Source organism: Drosophila novamexicana, unplaced genomic scaffold, assembly GCF_003285875.2.
Source record: "Drosophila novamexicana strain 15010-1031.04,08,12 unplaced genomic scaffold, DnovRS2.1 tig00001151-arrow-arrow-pilon, whole genome shotgun sequence".
NCBI lineage: Eukaryota > Metazoa > Arthropoda > Insecta > Diptera > Drosophilidae > Drosophila > Drosophila novamexicana.
The window spans coordinates 995,764-1,017,325 of record NW_020824842.1 but is presented as its reverse complement, the minus strand read 5'-3'; the positions used below and the strand labels follow the sequence as shown (position 1 = coordinate 1,017,325).

The 21,562-nt window shown below is 39.3% G+C and overlaps 4 protein-coding genes across 5 annotated transcripts; 2 read left to right on the top strand and 2 right to left on the bottom strand.

Annotated features, from left to right (window-relative positions):
* The first annotated feature begins 8,798 nt into the window (after positions 1-8,798).
* On the top strand, positions 8,799-10,451 carry LOC115766408 (hsc70-interacting protein 1-like). The gene is made up of 3 exons (XM_030710327.1): positions 8,799-9,100; positions 9,177-9,322; positions 9,411-10,451. Exons 1-3 carry the CDS (start codon positions 8,931-8,933, stop codon positions 10,367-10,369), a joined length of 1,275 nt encoding a protein of 424 aa, XP_030566187.1. The 5' UTR covers positions 8,799-8,930; the 3' UTR covers positions 10,370-10,451.
* A 2,801-nt stretch (positions 10,452-13,252) lies between these two features.
* LOC115766385 lies at positions 13,253-16,872 on the top strand. 2 transcript variants are annotated; one of them, XM_030710288.1, is made up of 4 exons: positions 13,253-13,361; positions 15,992-16,155; positions 16,217-16,399; positions 16,474-16,872. In XM_030710288.1, the coding sequence occupies exons 2-4, from the start codon at positions 16,039-16,041 to the stop codon at positions 16,651-16,653; spliced, it is 480 nt and encodes a 159-aa protein (XP_030566148.1). In that variant the 5' UTR covers positions 13,253-13,361; positions 15,992-16,038; the 3' UTR covers positions 16,654-16,872. The 2 variants fall into 2 exon arrangements, with proteins under 2 accessions (XP_030566148.1, XP_030566150.1); XM_030710290.1 differs by having other exon boundaries at positions 15,975-16,155.
* Positions 16,873-17,514: 642 nt separating this feature from the next.
* LOC115766384 lies at positions 17,515-18,717 on the bottom strand. The gene is made up of 3 exons (XM_030710287.1): positions 18,276-18,717; positions 17,925-18,203; positions 17,515-17,861 (listed from the first exon to the last, which is right to left on the bottom strand). The coding sequence occupies exons 1-3, from the start codon at positions 18,693-18,695 to the stop codon at positions 17,655-17,657; spliced, it is 906 nt and encodes a 301-aa protein (XP_030566147.1). The 5' UTR covers positions 18,696-18,717; the 3' UTR covers positions 17,515-17,654.
* Positions 18,718-18,741: 24 nt separating this feature from the next.
* On the bottom strand, positions 18,742-21,526 carry LOC115766383 (mitoguardin). Its single transcript, XM_030710286.1, has 3 exons — positions 20,837-21,526; positions 19,563-20,771; positions 18,742-19,062 (listed from the first exon to the last, which is right to left on the bottom strand). The coding sequence occupies exons 1-3, from the start codon at positions 20,897-20,899 to the stop codon at positions 18,754-18,756; spliced, it is 1,581 nt and encodes a 526-aa protein (XP_030566146.1). The 5' UTR covers positions 20,900-21,526; the 3' UTR covers positions 18,742-18,753.
* Positions 21,527-21,562: the final 36 nt, after the last annotated feature.

The window sequence follows — 21,562 nt, the reverse complement described above, 5'->3', positions numbered from 1 at the left end:
ATTGCCTTTGAGCTCTAAAGTCAGGATATACATCACTGCAAAGATATCCAAATTACCTATGAAAGTCACTGAATCCATCAACAATGAAGTTTTGTATATACATATACATTTATAACTGGTAGAATAAGTCAATTTCGATTATTTTTATTATCAGAGCGAAGATTTTCTAGTCAAAAACATTCTAAATACATAAATTGCAATTTTATGTCTTTCTGTTAAACTATATGCGCATATTTAATAATTGTTCTTAGCTCGATACGATTATGTTTTAATACTCTTTAATATAAGGAGTATTAATTATATGTATTAATAAGGCGATCGTAATTTGAATAATCACAGCAATCAATTTAATTAGTGAGCTACAACATATGCCCAAGTCAAGTTTAGTAAATAACTTATTTATTTTCGCCACCACCAGGTAAAGGGAAAGGTATTTCATTAGTATTTATAAAAATAAGTTAAATGTGATATCGAAGTGGGAACTACCTTAACCGATCGAACGACGTGCCATCTCATCATACAAAGACAAAGTTAACTCCAGGAAGTATAAATATTCTTGATCAACAGCCGAGTTGATATAGTTCTTGTATGAAAAACTATATTGTTTTTTCAAGATATCTGGTCCAAGCTGGGTATTATTTAGTGTCACTACAAATCCTATCAATATCGGAACAAGCTTCTCAAGAACGATCTTAACCAAACTCGGCATTTACTAGCTTAGCTTTGCAATATCGAACTTTATATTATACATCTGTGATGGATCGAATGGATAGAAAAATTAGTTTTTTATGGCAAAATAATCTGTCTTCCAAGATGTGTTCACCGTTTTCAGCATTTACGAACATCACTGTTCTCAAGGCAAAAGTCTACAAGGATATTACATTTTCGACGTACCGAAGATGCCCGTACTTTCTCGCTGCACAACGACATCATCTCAAAAGGTACTGATCGATTCCATCACACAATATAACAAAAATACACAACATCAAGTAAGAGGTTCTAGTCGGGAGCTCCCGACTCTAATAGGTTCTGCGAACCTTGCGTGTGCGCATGTGGACAGACGGACGGACTCGGCTCGGCTATTGGTGCTGATCAAGAATATCTATACATTGGGGGAAGATGCTTCCTTTGCCTGTTGCATACATTTGAACAAATACACTATACCCTTTTTACCAATTTTTCATGGGTTCAGCGTGTTATAACGCCATTTACCTCTTACAATGTAATCGATTTTGTTAAAAGTATATGAATCCGGAAATCCGAGAGCACGTGAAGGTAGTTTTCGTAGTTTTGAAAGTTAATGCTTCCAGTTAAGTGGACAGATCCCATTTGGGTGTCAAATAACAAATATTTTGGTTTATGGTAGTACGCATATTATATGACAATGATTATAAATGATATTAAAGATGAAATCGCAAAAAATGATGCTTCTGCAAACTAGTTCGCCCCGTAAGTATAATTTCCTTGGCAAGTTTTGTGCTGCAAATCTTAGATAAATATATATATCTTAGTAAGCTCTGCGGCAACAAGTGTTCTCCTTCCTACATTATCCGTGCCAGGACACTGCATCAAATTCGGCAGCAGTTCGGCTAGCCGAACTGTCAAAACATTGTTAGCTCGTGCAGGAACTGTTTGTCATGCCAAAGAGCAAAAATCAACAAACATAATCACCCGGTTCCAATGAAAATCATCACATTGTGGTCATGGCGCCACATCAAAACTTTCGATATTGTCTCACCATGATTGATCGTTTTACACGCTGGCCAAAAGCGCTTCCGCTTACAAATATCACTTCTGAAACGATTCCACAAGCTCTTTGGGGCACCTAGAACCATAACCACGGATCAAGGCACTCAGTTCGAATCCTCTTTGTTCAAGGAACTAGCTCATCCAGTCGTCAGCGAACACTTTTGGGGTAATACAGATATCCACATTTAATAAAACACGTGTTTGCGCGACTTTATTGAATTCTATCAACAGCATTTCAATTGCGATTATATTGTTTTCTGTGCTGTGCTTATGTATTGTTATTTTAATTCTTCGATCTAGCCATGCTAGATATGTTCTTCTGTTCCAGTGTACAAGGTATCCCCTAGTCGCGTCCCCCCGACTAGCTTACAGTTGATTAAATCTTAATAATAGATAAAAACAGGTACTAGCTAAAATAAAAATCTCATATCAGAAGAGCCAGCTTGGTTTGATCATGCGAGCACTCGTATATGTTTTATTTCGAACCTTGTGGCTATGGTTAGGATAAATATGCGAGGTCAAGGTAACAGAATCCGCGAACAAAATATAAGACAACTGCTGGTCTTGTACACTGTTCGGTTTCAGATTCGGAGCATGCGCATTTTACACTAAAAATGTCAACATCAATAATTTACAACTATGCCGCCAAAAAGTGCCGAAACAAGAAGTTTGTAACACATTCCAGGAAATCACTTGACAAAAATATTAAAACTCGCGTGCACTTGATCATTAGATCCAGGCCAAGCCCAACCAGAACCAATACATCTCGGAAAAAAAAAGAAGGACAAGAAAAAGAACCTGAAAATAAACGCAGCCGCTGCACAAGAATTGGGTGTCGAAATGATAATCAGTTAGGCGCCCCGCGGTGGCCTGTTTCTCTGATCTTGCACCGAATGCCCCGCTGCGCTGTTTTCATGTTTTTGTTGAATCGAAACGGTGGCAATGCACGAAGCGATGTGAAAAATGTTTTTCCTTTGCCAAATAAAAAGTGTACAAATGAAAATTGTAGATCAAGTGAAACACGCCGGCAAGGACAAGCGAAAAAGGAGCACACAGACGATACCGGAATAATTGCTTCAACTAGACAGTGCAATTCGTTGTTCTTTGTATCCCACTGTAGGGGATATTATAATTTTGTCATGAAATTCGTAACACATTTTGGAAGACATCTCCGACATCACAAAGTATATATATTCTAGATCAGCATCAATAGCCGAGTTAATATGGCCATGTCCGTCTGAAACCTCGCATAACGTCGTCTTTCTGTTGCAGGCAGTACATATGTCGGAACCGGCCGGATCGGATCGGCATACTATATAGCTGGTATAGAAACGATCGGTCGAAAAATAGGTTCTTTAATGGGAAACTTTTTTGGTTTATCCAGGTATTTTTACGAAACTCGCCATTTATTAGTTTTACTATGCTCCTCATATATATACCAAATTTTATTAACATCAGAATACCTACACGTAAGTTTCTCTACATATATGTTAAATCTTGGCAACATCGGACCTCCATATAGCCGAAAAGTAGTTTGCGTTATGGAAAACTTTTTTCTATTACTATTATTATGACCAAACTCAGTATTTATTAGTTTCACTATGATGCTCAAATATATTCAAAATATTGTCAACATCGGGCCAAATCATATAGCTTCCATATATATGGCAAAATATTATTTTTCCAAGATATTTTTAGCAAACTCATCCCCTTTAACTAATTACGCTGCTGAAATGGGATCATTTATTCACTAATTACTTAAGTGACCCAATAATATCTCTAATGTCAGTTGGGAATTCGGTTTGTACAAATTCCAACAAAATAGGAACAATGCTGTCAAATGCAACCTCTACAATTACTTGCTGTCTGTGCAATGTACTTGATTGGGTTGGTGGCGCTAAAACTGTAACCACAAAGCGGTGAGGTCATCTGAGCCTTAAAACTGTGAGGTATAGAGATTTTTGCCATTTGCCTACCCTCAAAATTCCGATCAAATTCTAGTTTCGAATCACCAGCAATTGACACAGATTAGAAACAAGAGCGCTTTATTCGGTAGTTCCCGACTAAGAGATAGCCAGAAGCTTCTTTAGATTCGGTGCACAGAGGACTTACCCTTGTAAAAATTTGCCTAAGAATAGTGAAGCTCGTAGATGCTGAGCTTAATGAAAATATCTTGGAAAACAGAATGTAATGCTTTAAAAACACGTTTTTAGACCGATTATTCCTATAGAGCTATATAATATAGTGATGCGATCCTAATACGATATGGCTTATGTAAAAGCAGTTAAAAACCAAAAAAGCTTATCATACAAGAAGTTTATTTTGGACCGATCTTTGCTATGGCAGCTTTATGATATAGTGGTTGGAGTTCGATACGATTGAGTCTGGAAGGGGCGATGTCTGAATCAAGTCTATCGCATGTGAAGCAACTTGGGCTTGGACAGCATCCTCGATGTCCTCAGGAGAGCACAGAATCATGACGAGGTTGATTGAGTTACTGAGTTCACCCTGGAAGTAGACTACTTCTTTTTGGCTGCTGCACAGGGTTGGTGTGAAGAGTGGCCAAACCTCTCCGATGAGCGGTCATATGTGGTCTCGATAGAGAATTAGTTCTGCCTAAGACCACCATATATAAGGAAGTCTAGTCTAATATGTTGCATCTCCGGTTGCCAAGACATCTCATCTGGAGTCGACGATGGCTGCGTGCAAACTCTGGACACGCGTACACGCATTCCAGTCCCCTTACGCAATCAACTTTTGTCATAGGTTCATTATTAGAAACTCAAAATTGCCTTTTGGTCGCATCAATATTTTGTCGAGCATAGTTATACTGCGCCCTATGGGGGTGAGCCAAGATATTGGCGGCTGCTTTGCATATCTTGATTTATTTACATTTACAGCCTTAATGGTGCGAAGATGCTGCTCATGCTCTGCAATTAAATTGAGCATGTTTAATATGTCGTCAATTTAGCAATACACAAAACTAATCCCACAAAAAATATCATTCATATAGCACCTTTGGTAAGTCTGCGTCGCATTCTAAAGACCAAACGGCAAGTACAAGTACTTTGGAACGTGACTTACTGCCATCGGTATTTGGTAAAAAGCTTTTAGGAGATCCATAGATCATAGTCATAGATGTGCGCGATTGGAAACCGACTGCTTATGGGGCGATCAAGAAGTTGATTTGGCCAACCTTCAGATTCAGTGCGAACACGGACTTTCCATAAACCAGAGCAATTGCCAACTAGCGTAATCAGAGGTTCAATTTCTCAGCTACAGCTTATCGACGAATACAGAATAAAGCTGCCCACTAGCCGAATTGACGCCATCCTCAACCACGCTCGTCCTGATGCCATCAGTCAACTGGGTCGGGTTTGTTGGCATCATCAACTACTAATGTAGTTGCCTGCCACACTCGTCGCACACTCAGGAGCCTTTTTCAGAGCAATGTTGCTATTGGAGCCGAGCTAGAGCAACAAGTTAATGACAGCTGGCAGCCACTTGGTTTTTTTCTCTAAGAAGCTAAGCAACGCAGGAAAAAGCTACAGCACATACGATCGAGAGCTACTGTCAGTATTTGAGGCTATCAAATATTTAAAGCACTGGCTCGAAGCACGAACGTTTATTATCGAAACTGACACAAGCCTCTGATATAGGCATGCTTTTAAGCAACGACCTGGTAAGGTCTCACCTCGTCAACTTTGCCAGTTAAGTTGAATTTCACAATCTCGCAGACTCCGGCTGATAGAGGAAGCGCAAGCCGATGACCCAGAATTAGCAGACTATTTGCAAGGAAATCGTCACTAAAACTCCAGAAATTTCACTGCGATGACAATATTAATCCATTCAAGCAATTTTTCTCATTGGTGCAGAATCTATCGCATCCGAGTGACAGGGCAACTCAGCAGTTGTTAGCTGGCGCAGGAACTGTTTGCCATGCCAAAGAGCAAAAATCAACAAACATAATCACCCGGTTCCAATGAAAATCATCACATTGTGGTCATGGCGCCACATCAAAACTTTCGATATTGTCTCACTATGATTGATTGTTTTACACGCTGGCCAAAAGCGCTTCCGCTTACAAATATCACTTCTGAAACGATTCCACAAGCTCTTTGGTCACAATGGGGCACCTAGAACCATAACCACGGATCCAGGCACTCAGTTCGAATCCTCTTTGTTCAAGGAACTAGTTCATCACACACATCCGTACCCCTGGCTGTCGACCACAATCAAACGGACTTCTAGAGATGTTGCACCGATCTTTGAAAGCAGCAGTCCATGGACTCAACTTCAGTCAGTCAAGCAAGACTTGGATTCTTCAGTTGCTGAAAAGTTGTATGGCACACCGAATCCCTAACCAAATGAATTTTTTGATAGCGCAGATGCGATCATGTGCTCTTCAACTTTTATACTATAGGCACTCTTCGTGATCATATGAGAAAAATACGTCCAACTCAGGTTGTCACGCAGCATTCCGTCAGCCAAAAGAGAGCTGCAGATCAACGGCAATAAAGTTGGTGTTTCGGTGGATCGACTTAATCCAGCATTTATGACAAACGATGACATCCAAGGGGAGTCGTGACCTAGTCACTTGAGAGGGAGTACTGTGGCGGCACTGTAATACGGCATCTATGTTGATGAAATAACATTATGTAAACTTAATGTTAATTGATATCGAGGAAGCTAAGCAGATTGGCCCAGTCTCACTCTCATCACTACACTGACAGCTTTAGCTTAGTATACATATAATTTTGAAAAAATTAAGAATTACCTAGAACATTATCAAAATCTACAGATCTCCACAATATGAGCACCTTGTCTTGAATAACTTCTGTTTGTCTTAACCAATTTTGATCAAATCTTATTGAGCTATAAAATATTCGTATATTTCAAAATAATAACAAAATAAATATTCAAAAATATAACTGCATTAAAATTGCAAATTATCGATTATCGGAAACAAACTTGCGCTGAGCGGGCACTTGAAGGACTTACGCACAAAATTCAAGTCAAGTAACAAATCAAGTCTCTAGCTTTTATAGGTTCTGTGATCCTTGGATTCATACATAATCACGGGCGGATTGACTGACGGACAGAGATCGGAGGTGCTTCTTTCTTCCTCTTACATAAATTTGCACACATAAATTGTTCACCTTTTTACCAGTTAGTTTAATTTTTTTTAAACTTTTAATTTATCAATCGAAAATCGACAACACAAAGCGGTACTTGTTATCGGAAAAGAAATCGCAAACTTTTAAATGAATTTATTTATGTTTTTAGCACAAAACCAAGGAATTTCGAATACAGAATTGCAAAAAATAAAAATGTTAACACACCTCTTGTTGTCGTTGTCCATTCAACAGGCCTATCGAACTACTAGCTCCAATGGGAACCGAACCACTACTTGGAATCAGTGCTGAATAATTTTATACAGTATTGAGCGGGAACAAATTAAATAATTTTTTTTTATATATGAAATAATAATGAAGACTTTAAAATAATTTATTTGATATTTCTTCTCCGATAATGCCCCTAAAAGCAAGGTAGTTCAACTTATGTATAGACCGCGATTTTATCAAACATTTAGCTTTTAAAATGAATTCCTAATAAACATTGGTGTTTAAAGTCCAATCAAAAAATAGATTGATTGCATTGTAAAATATGTAAATGCCACTTTTTGCTCGTAACATATATTTGTGCAAAACTATTATAACCCTTTTCTTAATGTTTATGTGTATACAAATGCAAAAACGCAATTAATCGACAATCTTATCATTTAATAATATATAAATAAATAAAATATAAAAATATGTATTAATATTAATATATATATATATATATAATTTTTATTGTATATATATATATATATATATATATATATATATATATATATATATACAATAAAAATTTCCTATAAATTAAATATTATTCTATGCTATGGTTGGCGTAATAATTAAAAGTGCCGCTATATTGGGGGCTGCCAACTTATGAAGAATGCTAACCTATGGGAACATAAAGATGCCAACTTGTTAGAATAAGTTAAAAATCGGTCAGCTTTTGTACGAAGGCTCTCAAGCTACGCATCCATTTTGTATGCCCTTGCGGTGATCAAGAATATTTTTAATGTGTTCAGGGTATACAAATGTTAAGTAAATATTGCCAGCTATTTCTTTTCTTGCATTAACATAGGGTATAATATGAAAAACAGAAAAATGAGAGTTTCTTAAAAACTGGCGATTTTCTTAATGTGAAGAGCAAAATGATTGACAATTCGCGGTCTATATGTTATACTGCATTTGGGTCCATTATCGGAGAAAAATAAAATTAGGATGAAAAATATGTTGAAATATGGCCACCTTTTTGTTATTATACTGTGTATAAATACATAAATGCACTGTTGTCGCATTTAGCAGCAGTCTATTTTACCATAGATAATGTTTTTTTGTAAAATGCCAATAATTGCACTTATTACAGCATTTCTTTTACATATACAAATATTTTGAATTAATTTGTTCCCGCTCAATGCTATATAACATTATTCAACACTGATTCCAAGCAGTGGTTCGGTTCTCGTTGGATCTAGTAGTTCGATAGGCCTTTTGAATGTACAACAACAACAAGAGGTGTGTTAACATTTTTAATCGATCTGTTTAGAATTAATGCGTAAGGCTTCCTTAAAAATGTATCTTCATGTATTCTTCACGTCATTAGAGTAGGAATGGTGGAAACCTAATTTTTCAACCCCTTGATTTACCAATATTTTAAACTAATATTAAAAAACAAATGAATATATACAGTAAATAATTTAATTCTCTGCAATTTTGCATTTAAATTTATTTGGTTTTGTGCTTTAAAGCATAAATAAATGCATTTAAAAGTGAGCGATTCCTTTTCCGATACCAAGTACAAAAAATCGATGCTAAGTCACCGCCGCTAGTCTGACGCACTAAATATTAACAGGGTTGTTAACAAGTATCGATGCTTCATGTAGGTTATGTGTTCATGAATATACTCGATAACATGTAGTTATTTGTCAAACCGCTATCTGTAACAATCGGTCACACTGACAAACCGGAGAAAATTTTATTTCAGCATTTTGTGCGAGACGCATTTTACATATATATTTGTAATAGTATAGACAGAACATACGAGAACTTAAACGAAATTTTTGAAAAATGGCCGCGCCAATGCAACACGAAGATTTGCTTAAGCTGAAAGGATTCATTGATTTTGTCAATACAAATCCCACGGTGTTGAACATGCCCCAATTGCAATTTGTCAAAGATTTTGTTGAAAAGTTTGGTGGTAAGGTGCCCGAGGGAAACTTCAAGATGCCGGAAACTGGGTAAGTGTGTGTTAGCCGCTCCCTTGAGGCGCACCACATTTTCATATATATGCATATTCGTTTGCTCTGGGTGCAGAAGTAAATGTCCCTTTGGCGGTGATGCCGGGGCCAAGGCAAAGCCAACCGAAACGGCAGCCGGAGCCGATGCAGATGATTCGGATAAAAGCGATGAGGCTGCAAGCGCTTCGGAGCCAGAGTCTGATGTGGAATTGGATATGGAAGGTAAATTAAAAGCGAATGCAAACAAACTATAAAAAAAAAATCACGTGCTCATATTGGTGAACCTCCCAACCTCAATTTCTGTCCGCAGGCGTCATTGAAGCCGACAACGAACCGGCTCAGCCGATGGGCGATTCAAACAAAGAACCCACTGAGGAGGAAATGGATCAGGCTGGCGAGCTGCGCGGCCAGGCAGCCGCCGCGTATAGCGAACAGAAATTCGACGAAGCCATCAGCTTCTATACTAAAGCCATTGAGCTGAACCCGGGGAATGCGCTATTCTATGCCAAGCGCGGCCAAGCCTTCCTCAAGTTGAAAAAGCCGAATGCATGCATACGCGACTGTGACAAGGCCTTGGAGCTAAACTGTGACTCGGCTGCGGCGTACAAGTTCCGTGGACGCGCTAATCGTCTGCTTGGCAAGTTTGAGGAGGCAGCCAAGGATTTGCGTCAGGCGTGCAAGCTTGATTTTGACGAGGAGGCCGACGAGTGGCTGCGTGAAGTGACTCCCAATGCCAAGAAGATTGAACAACATCGCATTAAGCAGGAGCGCAAGCAGGCTGAGCGCAAAATCAAGGATCGTCAACGTGCACAGCGCAAGGCTCGCAAAGAGCAGGCTAAACAAAGCTCTGCTGGTGGCTTTCCGGGTGCTGGTAGCTTTCCAGGTGCTGGAGGTTTTCCAGGTGCTGCTGGCTTTCCAGGTGCAGGCGGTTTTCCAGGCGCTGGCGCTTTCCCAGGTGCTGGCGGCGGCATGCCCGCAGGCTTCGATATGGGCGATTTGATGTCGAAAATGAAAGATCCTGAAGTGGCGGCTGCCATGCAAGATATCCTGGCCAATCCGGCTAACATTTCCAAATACGTTTCGAACCCGAAGATCTTTAATTTGGTCAAGAACTTCTTCCCGGGCGGCTTCCCAGGCGGCGATCCAACCGCTGGCGATGCTGACAGCGATGACGCCCCCTTCTGCGATACCGAGGGCAAGCCCTCCAACAACAGTGAGCCAAAGGCCAAAAAGGAGTCCTCAGACTTTGTAGATGACGGACTCGATTAAATTAGCTGGAAACAGCCAACAGCCTCAGCAGCAACATAATTAATGCAAACAAAATTACCAAAAAAAAAAAAAAAAAAAAAAATCAAGAAAGAAAAAGAAACACATACACATGATTTAGAGCGAGACAACAACACAAAAGATGGAAAAGGAGAAGAAGAATAGAGTATCTCTCCTTTATTCTTATTATAAAGTTAAGGTTCTTAAGCGTTGCTGCTGCATAAAATTCGTAACCTATCTTTGCCATAACAAAGAATGCAAGCAAAAAAAAAATGTTTCCTTATTAACATATATAAATTTATCGATGATATCTAGTTGAACTAAAGCTCGATAAGAGAAAAAACGAAAAAAAAAAAAACCATTAAAGCTAATATAAATGCACACACACATATAAACATACACAACAAGCATACACATTCAAAGATTAGCCTTAATTCTAACCCAATGCTGAAGATGAGAAAACACATGCATGTCTATCTATATTATATATATGCAAACAGCAGCAAGCACGGAAACAAAAATTATAAATTGTACTGATCACAGGATTTGAATTATATTGTAATAAGCAAATGCATTTATCAGCCATCATCACACACACGCACACATACACACACAATTACACCTTGCTTGCCAAATTCCAATCAATATTGAGATGCGGTTCAGCATGTCCTTAAACATACAATCACTCATACATTCATGTTTCATACACCCAAAAGGCAAGAATAAATGGAAATAAATTAATGAGAATTGGAACTGCAATCTTTTGCTATATAATCGATTTAATTGACATATTTATACCCCTTCAGGTTTAAATGTAGCTAATAGCAAGACCCCATTCTGATGCCACAGCTAGCTGAGAAAGGTATGTTCGTTTGAAGTTATTTCTTTTTCAAGATATTTCTAACTTATCTTCTCCCTTATTTTTCAAAATCAACATGCGACCACTAAACCTCAAAAGCTCATTAGGCATCATCTCCAAAAAAAAAAAAGTTTTGTAGTCTCCAAACTTTCAAAACTGTGCTTGAAAAACATTCGTTTTTCTTGAAATAGAATATAACATATATAAGAAATATATATATATATATATATATATATATATATATATATATATATATTATAGGCAAATAAATAATTCACAATGTTGCAACATTTTTAGAAAATGGAATTATATTTATATGTTATCCGTGTGACGGCAATAGGTAGATTTTCGAACACAGTAAAGAAAGTATGTACGTAGGTCCTCAGAGATTTTTGAGTATCTATAAATATAGCAATTAGTATTACACATGTTCTACGCTAGATCGATGGGTCAAGAGCGATCGAATACATTTTCTAGTCTTAGAGCTGTCTCGTCAATTAGCCTCACGATTATCAATACTATTTTTAGCTCGCATATACATACGCTTGTATATGGGCCGTATAAGCTTCGAGTACCCTTTGGTGAATATATATTCAATAAGGAATTTGTGTTGACATACTTATTTATGCAGAGTACTGGCATACTAATACAAAGTGAAAGTGTGTTCGAATAAATGCAGGTTGTAAAAAAGGTGCACGCCTTGAAGTATGCAACGCACAAAAGCTTTGTTGTGCTATTTTGGAAGATGAATACAATCTGTTTGTTGTTGGCATTATTCAAATGCTCACTACGCCCAACTCATAATTTGCATATTAAATAATGAAAGCCGAAGGCAATATGAATGACCGAATAGCTGAGTGTACTTGATAACGATGAATCGCATTGATAACTGCAAATATGCAAGCAATTTCAAATACCCTGTTTAAATGTATGTTAACTATGTGTCGGTGGTAGTAGGTCTATAAATGATTTATTTCTGTGTGGGTATCATTGATTACAATAGCTGCAGACCTGAATTTTGTAATTAATGTACATTCTCGTATACAATGTCCAGATCATGTTTACATCTGATTTTCAAAAACAAAAAATCAGTAAACAATAGTCTTTCATTTCTATCAGGCGGGGTATTTTCAAAATAAGTTCACTTTTAATAGCTTTTTCTAACTTACTTCAAAATCAATTTGGCAAAGTAAAATCGATTTGCAGTATATATATATATATATATATATATATATATATATGCTAAAGCAATTCATAAATAATATTTAATGAAGAACGTGGGATAGGCATAGAAACTGTTTATCATATTGTCAAGCGCCATGTTACAGGGTATCTCCTAGCCGACCACTCTTAACTAGAACACTTTTGTTGTAATATACGTATGTATACATATATTCGCGTTCTCCTTGAGACGGCAGCAGCGCAGTTAATCCAAACTGTGCCCACACATAGACACGCACACATATGTACATGTATATGTGCATGCATATTTAGTTATTGCATTACTCATAGTCACCCCATTTGCCTAGGCTCCCCCCCCCCACATTCACACTCTCTTTCTCTGTTAGTTGAGTCACAAGAAATGATAGCACAGTGCAGAAGCGGCTGCTCTCGCGCTTTCTCATTAAATTAATTGTAACGCAAAGCGCAACTAACCGTTACAGTGGTAAGTGCGTGCCGGGGGTATGTTGTGGCCAAATGCACTAACAATAACAATAAAAGCGCGCGACATTGGTGCTTTTTTGTTTTTTGCTATTGATGTTGTTGTGACATCATGACGTCATTGTTGTTATCGTTTCGCTGAATGGCTGAGTGAGTCGCGACGCGAAGCGTTGCCACTGTAGAACAACAGCAGCAGCAGCAGCAGCAACTTGTTGTGATATATTACTGATTTGTTTGCTTCTTGTTTTTGTATAGTGGCGCTGCGTTGACGCCGCTGCCTTCAGAGCGGCCAGCCGGCCAGCCAGCTGGCAGAAGCAAAAGGCGTAAACGAAATTGAAAATACTTTTGTAGTTTCAGTTTCGTTTTTAACGTACGCGCGTCAAGACGCAAAAGCAACAGCTCGAAATATCAAACGCATTGCCCAAAACGAATTTTCAATACAAAACACAAGTGTGTGACCAGAGTCGGCGAAAAGTAAGAACCAAACGATCGCATATAATTTTATGCGCATTCAAGCACACACACACACGCAGCATGGATATATATATATATAAATATGTGTGTGTGTGTGTACATTTTAAAAATTCAAAAAGTACACGTTTAGCTTGATATTTTTTTTTTTTTCAATTTGTGTGCGCGTAGAAAATAAGCTGCATTTTTAAAATACAAATTGGCAAGTGCTAAGTTCCAGGGCGTGGCACTATATAAAAAGCATGACATCAATTTTACAAGGAGTTGGTTGGGTTCACTGAGTGGGTCAATAATAAAACAGACCTTTTTTTGCGATGATCTCATTGCGTGCCAATCGCATAACGTGCAGCAGCAGCAGCAGCAGCAAAATGCAACAAGCAAATGCTGTTATCGTGTTCTTTACTTTCTTTTGCTTTTTTCTGATAACGAAGGTTTTACTGTCGCAATTTGCTTTTATTGTTTCTTTGTTTTTCATTTAGCAACAAATATCAATTTGTATACGCAGGAAATTTGTCAAAGGTTTTTGTTAAAAAGCTGCGCTTGATAATCGCTTGTTACTATTCAAGGCACATACACGTTCAGACGTACCTACATACATATACATATGTACATATGTACATAGCTCAAAAATGATATCATTTTCTAAAAAACCGGCGCCTGTTGCCCATTTTTTATTGTTATTGGTTATTGTTATTGTTGTTAACCAAAGACTAAAAGCACATTTTTAAGAGAACCCTCGAGAGCACAGCGGAAATCCGCTCACTAATCAACATAAAATGTGGTTCGGTTTGTTTTGGTTGTTGTCGTTGTTGTTGTCGTTGCCAATCGAAAGAGGGTAGGGCTTGAATCGCAACCGAAATTCGAAATCGTATTGTTTGTAAGTCGTTACGTCATCGCAATGAATGAATGAAGTTTGCTGGATGGGATGGCGTCATTATTTTGGCTGGGCGCGTCTGACTAATGGCTTCCCTCTATTAAGACCTTGTGGGCAGATGAGGCAGCAACTCAGTAGCCTGCAGCTGAGTTAAGAAATGCGATAAGCTCTTCATAAATAGCCTTCATTAGCAATGAGAATTGAAATTGCTGGAAAGCTGTATGAATCGAGTCAATGTCACTTCTTCAAACTAAGTAGAAGCATATGCACTCATACTACATATACAAATATATACACACATATAATTTTGTCGATCTTTAAGAAATCGCCTATTGCTTCCACTCGCTCAACACTTGCCCAAAACGCACACACACACACACACACACACACGCCTTAACGCGCGCCCCCATTTCGAAAATTTATCGACACATGCATGCATTAACCACACATGAACCTATGAATATACATACAAATATATAATATACATACAATATATATATATATATATATATGTGTGTGTATATATATAAACAGAAAATTCATGTTTCCATCGAAATATTTTGCTGAAACACAAAAGGCAGCAGCCATAAAGCCCATGACGTCACTGTACGGCTATAGACGACAAACACAATCGAAAATACAAACCTGTGTATTGTATACATACACGTCTGTGAATGGATGTGTTCTCTAGAGTCAGAGTGGGAGAGAGCGAGAGAGAGAGAGAGAGAGAGAGAGATCGGTATGACAGTAAATCGAATATCTAGCTTCTCCTGCGTTGTTTCAATAACATTTGGCGCTCAGCGAGGCCGGCATTGAAAATGTTTAATTTTAGAAAAAATAATAACAAATTATATGGCCAAAAATACAACAGTGTGGGCATGGGCGTGGCTAGGGCATTCGATGTGTAACAACTGTGCAAATATGCACTTGCACTGTTCAATTGAAATTCGTCTGCGATTCAGATTACAAAAATATAAACAATTATTCAAATATGATAGATTTTAAAAATATATGGTCCATTATTTTTCGATAGGTTTAAGTGGATTCAGTCGGATTTAATAAGAGGTGCACGATCTTAAAGCTTTTAACTGTATACTCGAATTTTAAATATATATCTTTATATTTGTTTATTTTGTATTTAAATCTACTAACGAAACTAACAGGTATTTTTTAAAATTAGCAAAAAACAGCAGTCATATTTTATAAATATATTATATTTTTCACGTATGTAGTTCTGACATTATTATTATTACTTCAATATTCAAACTGACAAATTGTTTTTAAAATATCAATCAAGTTAAAAAAAAAATTAATAAAAACTTGATATTTCATAAAAGAAATCATTTTTCAGTTGTCTGAACAAGTTTTGGCATAATGAAATTCATTTTTATGAAGAGAAAATTGACATTTATAGATAGTAAAAAACTGGTTTGAGAATTGCAAAATTTGAAATATAGAAAAACCTTTGGATTAATCAATATGCATTTTTCTTATTTTCTAAATCTGGAATCAATTTGTGTAGCGCTAAAAGACTCCCATTTCCATATGATGCTGTAAATCTTCTATAATTATGATTCAAAAACAATATAATTTATGGTTAACGTTATTCATTGACAGTAAACAGGGATTATCTTGAGGATAGAAACCCGATTTTATATGCAATCTTCATTTTATATATATTTTGTATATGTATTTTATTTTATGCATGTGCTAATACAAACGCATTTATCTGATTGTCATAGTTTTACTGTATTTTTAGACCCAACCAACCCACCTTAACCAGCCACCGTCTAAGTAGCCGCCAAGATGTCTCACTCCGTGACCATAACACGCACCACCACCAGCACCACCAACACCTCCTACATTGTGCTCAACACGGGCTACATCAAGACCTTTCCGGGCATACTCAAGCTCTTCCAGCTGGTAAGTGACGTCTCAAGACAGTTGCACTTAGACCTTATTCATTTGTTAACGGCATTTATAGCTCATTGGCATTGCTGTGGTGACCCTGATGGCGATCCGTTTCCATGACAGCCCCTACTATCGTGGAGAGCAGGACTTGTTCCACTTCCTGATGGCCACCACATTTATGATAGGGACATTTTGTTTATTCCTTGCGTGCCTCACATCGCTGAGCACGGGCGGGCTCATCGCCAAGACAATCTATGTAAGTGCTTGGCTTGACTGCTGCATTTCAATCCAAATCGGAAACTAAATGTTGCTAAATTTTTGGATTTACAGGAGCTGATCTATCATAGTGTTGCGGCCATACTGCTGCTTGCCTCGTCCGTCTGTCTGCTAATTAAGCTGCGCGATGGCAGGAATGATTCCTATATGGCGGCCCCCATTCTGGGCCTGGTCAATACGGTGCTCTACTTCATAAGCGCATTCCTGGCACATCGCTCATATCGCGGCATTTAAGCGACACAATCGCTGGCATTTTGCAAAGGAGCATCGAAATCTAACACAAACAGATCATCAGAATCAGAATCAGAATCAGAATCGGAATCGGATATAGCTACAGCTATAGTCAATTACCGCACAAGCCATACAGAGGAGTCTCTTTGTTGTACTGTTAAATAAATTGTGTTACACTCTCGTACTACCTAAATACCCACATCCATATATACATATATATGTATACATATATATACATATATATGTATATATATATTTAATTTTATTATTTCATATTTTTTTGTTTTACATTTTCATTTTATTTTTTATTTTTACTTTCATCTCACTGTCTGTCTTTTATACCAAACAGCATATATTGTAATCGAATAAACGTGTCTATATGTTTTTTTTTATACAAAATGTGTCTACTTTTGTGCAGGCATTGCCAGAAGGAGAGGCACACGATGCATTTACGATTTTTGCTTAAGGGAAAGAACAAAAATAAATAAGCATTGGACATTCTCGCCAGACTCTTTTGGCGGATTCTGCTGTTTGAAGAAGATAAGCAAATTGAGCGGGGAATCAAGGAAAGAACAACTTTTCACTATATATCTGTATACCCGTATCAGATCGGACTACTTTATAGTCAAAGATATATCTTTTGTATAAAAGCCGGTCTGAACCTTATCTCGAATAGAGTATTTAATCGTCGAGCTGCCGTGTTTCACATATTTGTTTAGTATTTAGTTTAATACATTTTATAAAATCAAAGCTATTAAAACATTTTGCTTTATTCCTGTTGATGGAAAACTTGCAATATACTTGTTCAGATCGTACAGATTCTGAAACTAAAACAAAAGCAATTGTGTTCATGATAAAAAATGTTTATAAATTAATTTGTGAACATTTTTACAGATTACTTTCGCGCGAATAAGTTTGCCTTGAAAATAGTGTCATTTACCTAATATTAAATTCGAAACATTTTCAACCCTTTCAATCTCAGTTATAGAAAAAGAGTTTCTTCCTCAAAAACCGCGCTCCTCCAATTGAAAGTAATATTGACAGGAGTGGATGAGGAAAAAGACGACAGCCACGCATATATTGATGGCTATGAAGTACATGAATCCAACGATAAACTCATTGCACCAGACCTCCATGAAGGGCATACGCTCGTGCAGTATGACAGTGGCAATGAACAGGACCACAGAGAGGACGCCGCCAACGAGCATCATCTGAGTGGAGGCGCAAAGGTTATGGGGAATAGAATTCAAGTGTAAACGATATGAGGTGCTTACCGCATTGGAGGTAATGAAATTAATATCAAAGTGACTCAAGTATTGAGCTCGTATGAGGACCATGACAATGAATGTATAGAAAATAGTTAGCACTAGCGTCCATTTCATATAGAACAGCTCCAGCCAGGTGATATGCGCATTACCTGCACCGTCCACAATGAATGTCCGCTGGCAGCGATCGCTCTCATCTGGCGGCAGTTTGTACTCTGTGCGCAGTGCCACCTCCTCGTTGATGTGCACGATCTTATTGAGCATGTGCAGCGCACCAAAGCAACAGATCTGCAGCAAAACGATGCATCATTAATGGAACAATTATATATAGGTACTTCCAACTGGCAACTGTCCACTCACGAATGCGCAGAGCGCCACAAACCCGGTGCTGAAGCCCAGACCCTTGCACATCTTGCAGCGACGAGTTGACAGCAACGACTGGCTGCGCCAAGCAAGAGGATACACTCCACCTGCTGTTGCAATCGGAGATGCCCCATTGTCGGAGAAGAGGCAGAGCCAACTAGCCAGCAGCTGGTTTGCTTTGCTGGCAGTAAACAGTTTTATTTTACAAATGTTTTTGGCGACTTTAATGCGATTCTTAATCATAATTGTGCATGTGTGTGTGTGTGTGTGTGTGTGTGTGTGTCTGTATGGGCGCGTGTGAATGGCTTTAAAATTAGTCAACGTATGCATGTATGTGGCATGAAGTAGTTCAAATTTGATTGCCATCAAAACATAAACAGAAGCTTTGGCCGGGTCCCCAATATCATCATCCTGCATGAATATCTCTCGTGTGCTCGTTCCCTCCCCCTCTCTCTTTCACTCTGTGGTCCGATTCCTACTGACTGAACTTGACGCCAATGTTGTTGACGCGCGTCTGCATGTGCTTCAGCACGTCCTCCGAGAACTCCTCGATGGTGGTGAAGCGACTTTTCTGGAAGCTGTAGATGTCGGCCAAAAATGCAAGCAACTGCTCCCGAAAATAGTGGCATATATCGCGCAGATTCTCGTTGGGACCGAAAAAGCCCCAAGCCATCAGCGGCGATATCTGCTCCGATATGACATAGAAGTGTGCCATAAATCCATTTTGAAATTTGAGCATACGCTTCTTTGCTTTCAGCACCGACCAGACAGCCGTCGTGAGCGCCTAGAAGAAAGAAAGAATTTCTGTATGAAAATGTTGCGTTTACCAACTGAGTGTAAGCGAAACGAAAACTCTGTAGTGATAGGTGGCAACGCTGTGAAGCTTAATGTACTCTGCTTATCTTCTCGACAATGTACTTTGGCTTTAGTTCGAGCCGTTGAGAGTACTCCTCAATACAAATGCTTATGCATTGAGGTGTTCAACAGTTTTCTTTTGCCGCCTCTACGGGTTTGTGTTTTTATTGCACCGCATTTGACATGCATTGTCTAATGTTGGGGCAATTGTAAAATGCATAAATTTTCCATTTTGTCGAGCTGGGCAGATCAATTACGGCTAACAGTTACGAGATTCAATTGTTAAGCTTCTTCTTTTTTTCAGTGTTAATGTCAGTGTTAAAAACTCACTCAAATTGATGTTCGCTTCTGTTAAGCTTCTGTTAACTGTTAGCAGTATCAATTCAAAGTGACATTTCATTCAATTTTTTTCCTTCAGATTTTTCATACCGTTTCCTTGAATCCATTAGAAAGCCAACGATTTTGGACAACAGCTGTGACGCTGGCTGGTGGCGCATCCAAATCCCGGAACGAGTCCAGTATGATAAAGTCAAGGCAAATATCGTAGAATGTCATCGCCTTGACGTTTCGCTGTTCCAGTTCCATTTGGATGCACGGCCAGTTACTGGGCTCATGCAGAAAGTTGACCATATCCTCGTAGCCAACGAGGAACTCTTTGGTGTCCTTATCGCCCAGGCATAGCAGATCTGTCAATATTTGCCTGCCCGCATCGCAGATCCATTGGCCCACGGCTGCATCCTTGAATAGATATTGAAAAGCGAGTCGGACGCAATGGAGCTTAGCCAAGTATTCGGTATCGCTGCTGCAGTGCATTAATTCGGCGCGTATCGTCCGGCATGGCACTGTGTATTCATCGTGATGTTTGAGCGCGTTCTGAAACAGCGGATACTCTTCATACGCCGTCTCAATGAAGCCGTCAAACTCGCGAAGATCGGCCACTTGGTCCAGGGCCGAGGCGAAGCTCTCCGCGGAATCGAAATTGGGATCGGAACCAGCGCGGCTTAGCACGCTGCCAGATTTGCGCGAGTGTCGATCATCATCACCATCCCCGGCGGCAGCTCCTCCATCCTCCTCGGCCTCGTCTATGGAATGTTCCTCGCGAAAGAGCACCGAGCGCTGATCAAGAAACAGGAGTTCGCTCTGCTCCTGCAGCGTATACGACATTTCCAGCAAATTCTGTATCTCTCGACAGAACTCCGAGTCCTCGGCCGTTGTCAGCGAGGCAGGCACACCGCCGGGCGAATAGTGTGCTGCCAGCGCATCCTCCCAAAAGTTGATTACTGTGTCCAGCGCCTCCATGCCCATCACTCCCAGCTGCTGGGCCGTCAACAGTGGTACCACGCCAGCGCCAATGCCGCCCACCGTGGTCTGATTCTGTGCGCCCGCGCCAATGGAGCCCGACGCAAGTGACAGTCGATCCGAGTAGGCGACTGTTGAGCCGACGGGGCTGCCCGACCGCGCTGATGCCTTTGATCCGGCCACTGAAGTCAGATCGTTGGGACTTCGCATGCTGTTCCGAGTACGCCGACCAGTGTACTTTCGTGGGCGTCGGATCGGACGCGGCGGCTTCCGGCGCCGCAAAAACCGCGACAGGACGCTCATCAATGCCACGCCAGCTGTCAGCGAGAAGAGCACAACCTGCACGTGGAATTGGAAGCGATGCCAATATTGACTGATAACACAAAACAGAAGAGTCAACTCACTTTTGTCGTGGTGGAGACTCGAAACGGCAGTATGCTCCATCCTGTGGGCGTGAGGCGATTCATGCCTCAGTTCACTCTGGAATACTTTGGGATTGTGCGTGCTTTTAGGTTAAACTGGCCTGGCCCAGTTACGCGCGCAACTTTTAAGTCGCGTGCACATGGGCCCTCGTTGGATCGCGTGTTGTTTTCCGTGTTTGTTGCTGTTGTTCTTCTTGTCGTTGACCTTTTGGAACGCGTTACACTAACAGCAGCAGCGGCACTAGTAGCAGCAGCTCCAGCTCCGTTATCGTCAGTTCTCCACTGACCACACACAGAGGAGTGCGTGAAGTTGTTTTGATAGCAACTAAGTTAATATGTTTGTCAATAGAGAGTAATGATTTCAAAGACTTTCACTTTCTCGTCTAAAACAACAATTGCATCACAATCGGAGGTTTGGCCTACAAATACGAATAGCGGCGAACTGCCTGTAGTTGTTGCCAGTAAACCGGACCGATATTCACTTATCGATATACCGATTAATGCTGCTAACAGCTTATTAACAGAGTTGTTCTTATTGCATTTATACAAAATCCTACTTTATCATTTTGGAACCCGTTACTTGTTGCTTTCAATTCGTGTATGATATAAATTATAAATGCGCAGTCAACTCTACGCTGAGAAAACAAACGCAGCTACCATAACACAATATAAAAATATGGATTGGGTTTGGGAAAAGATAAAAGTCTA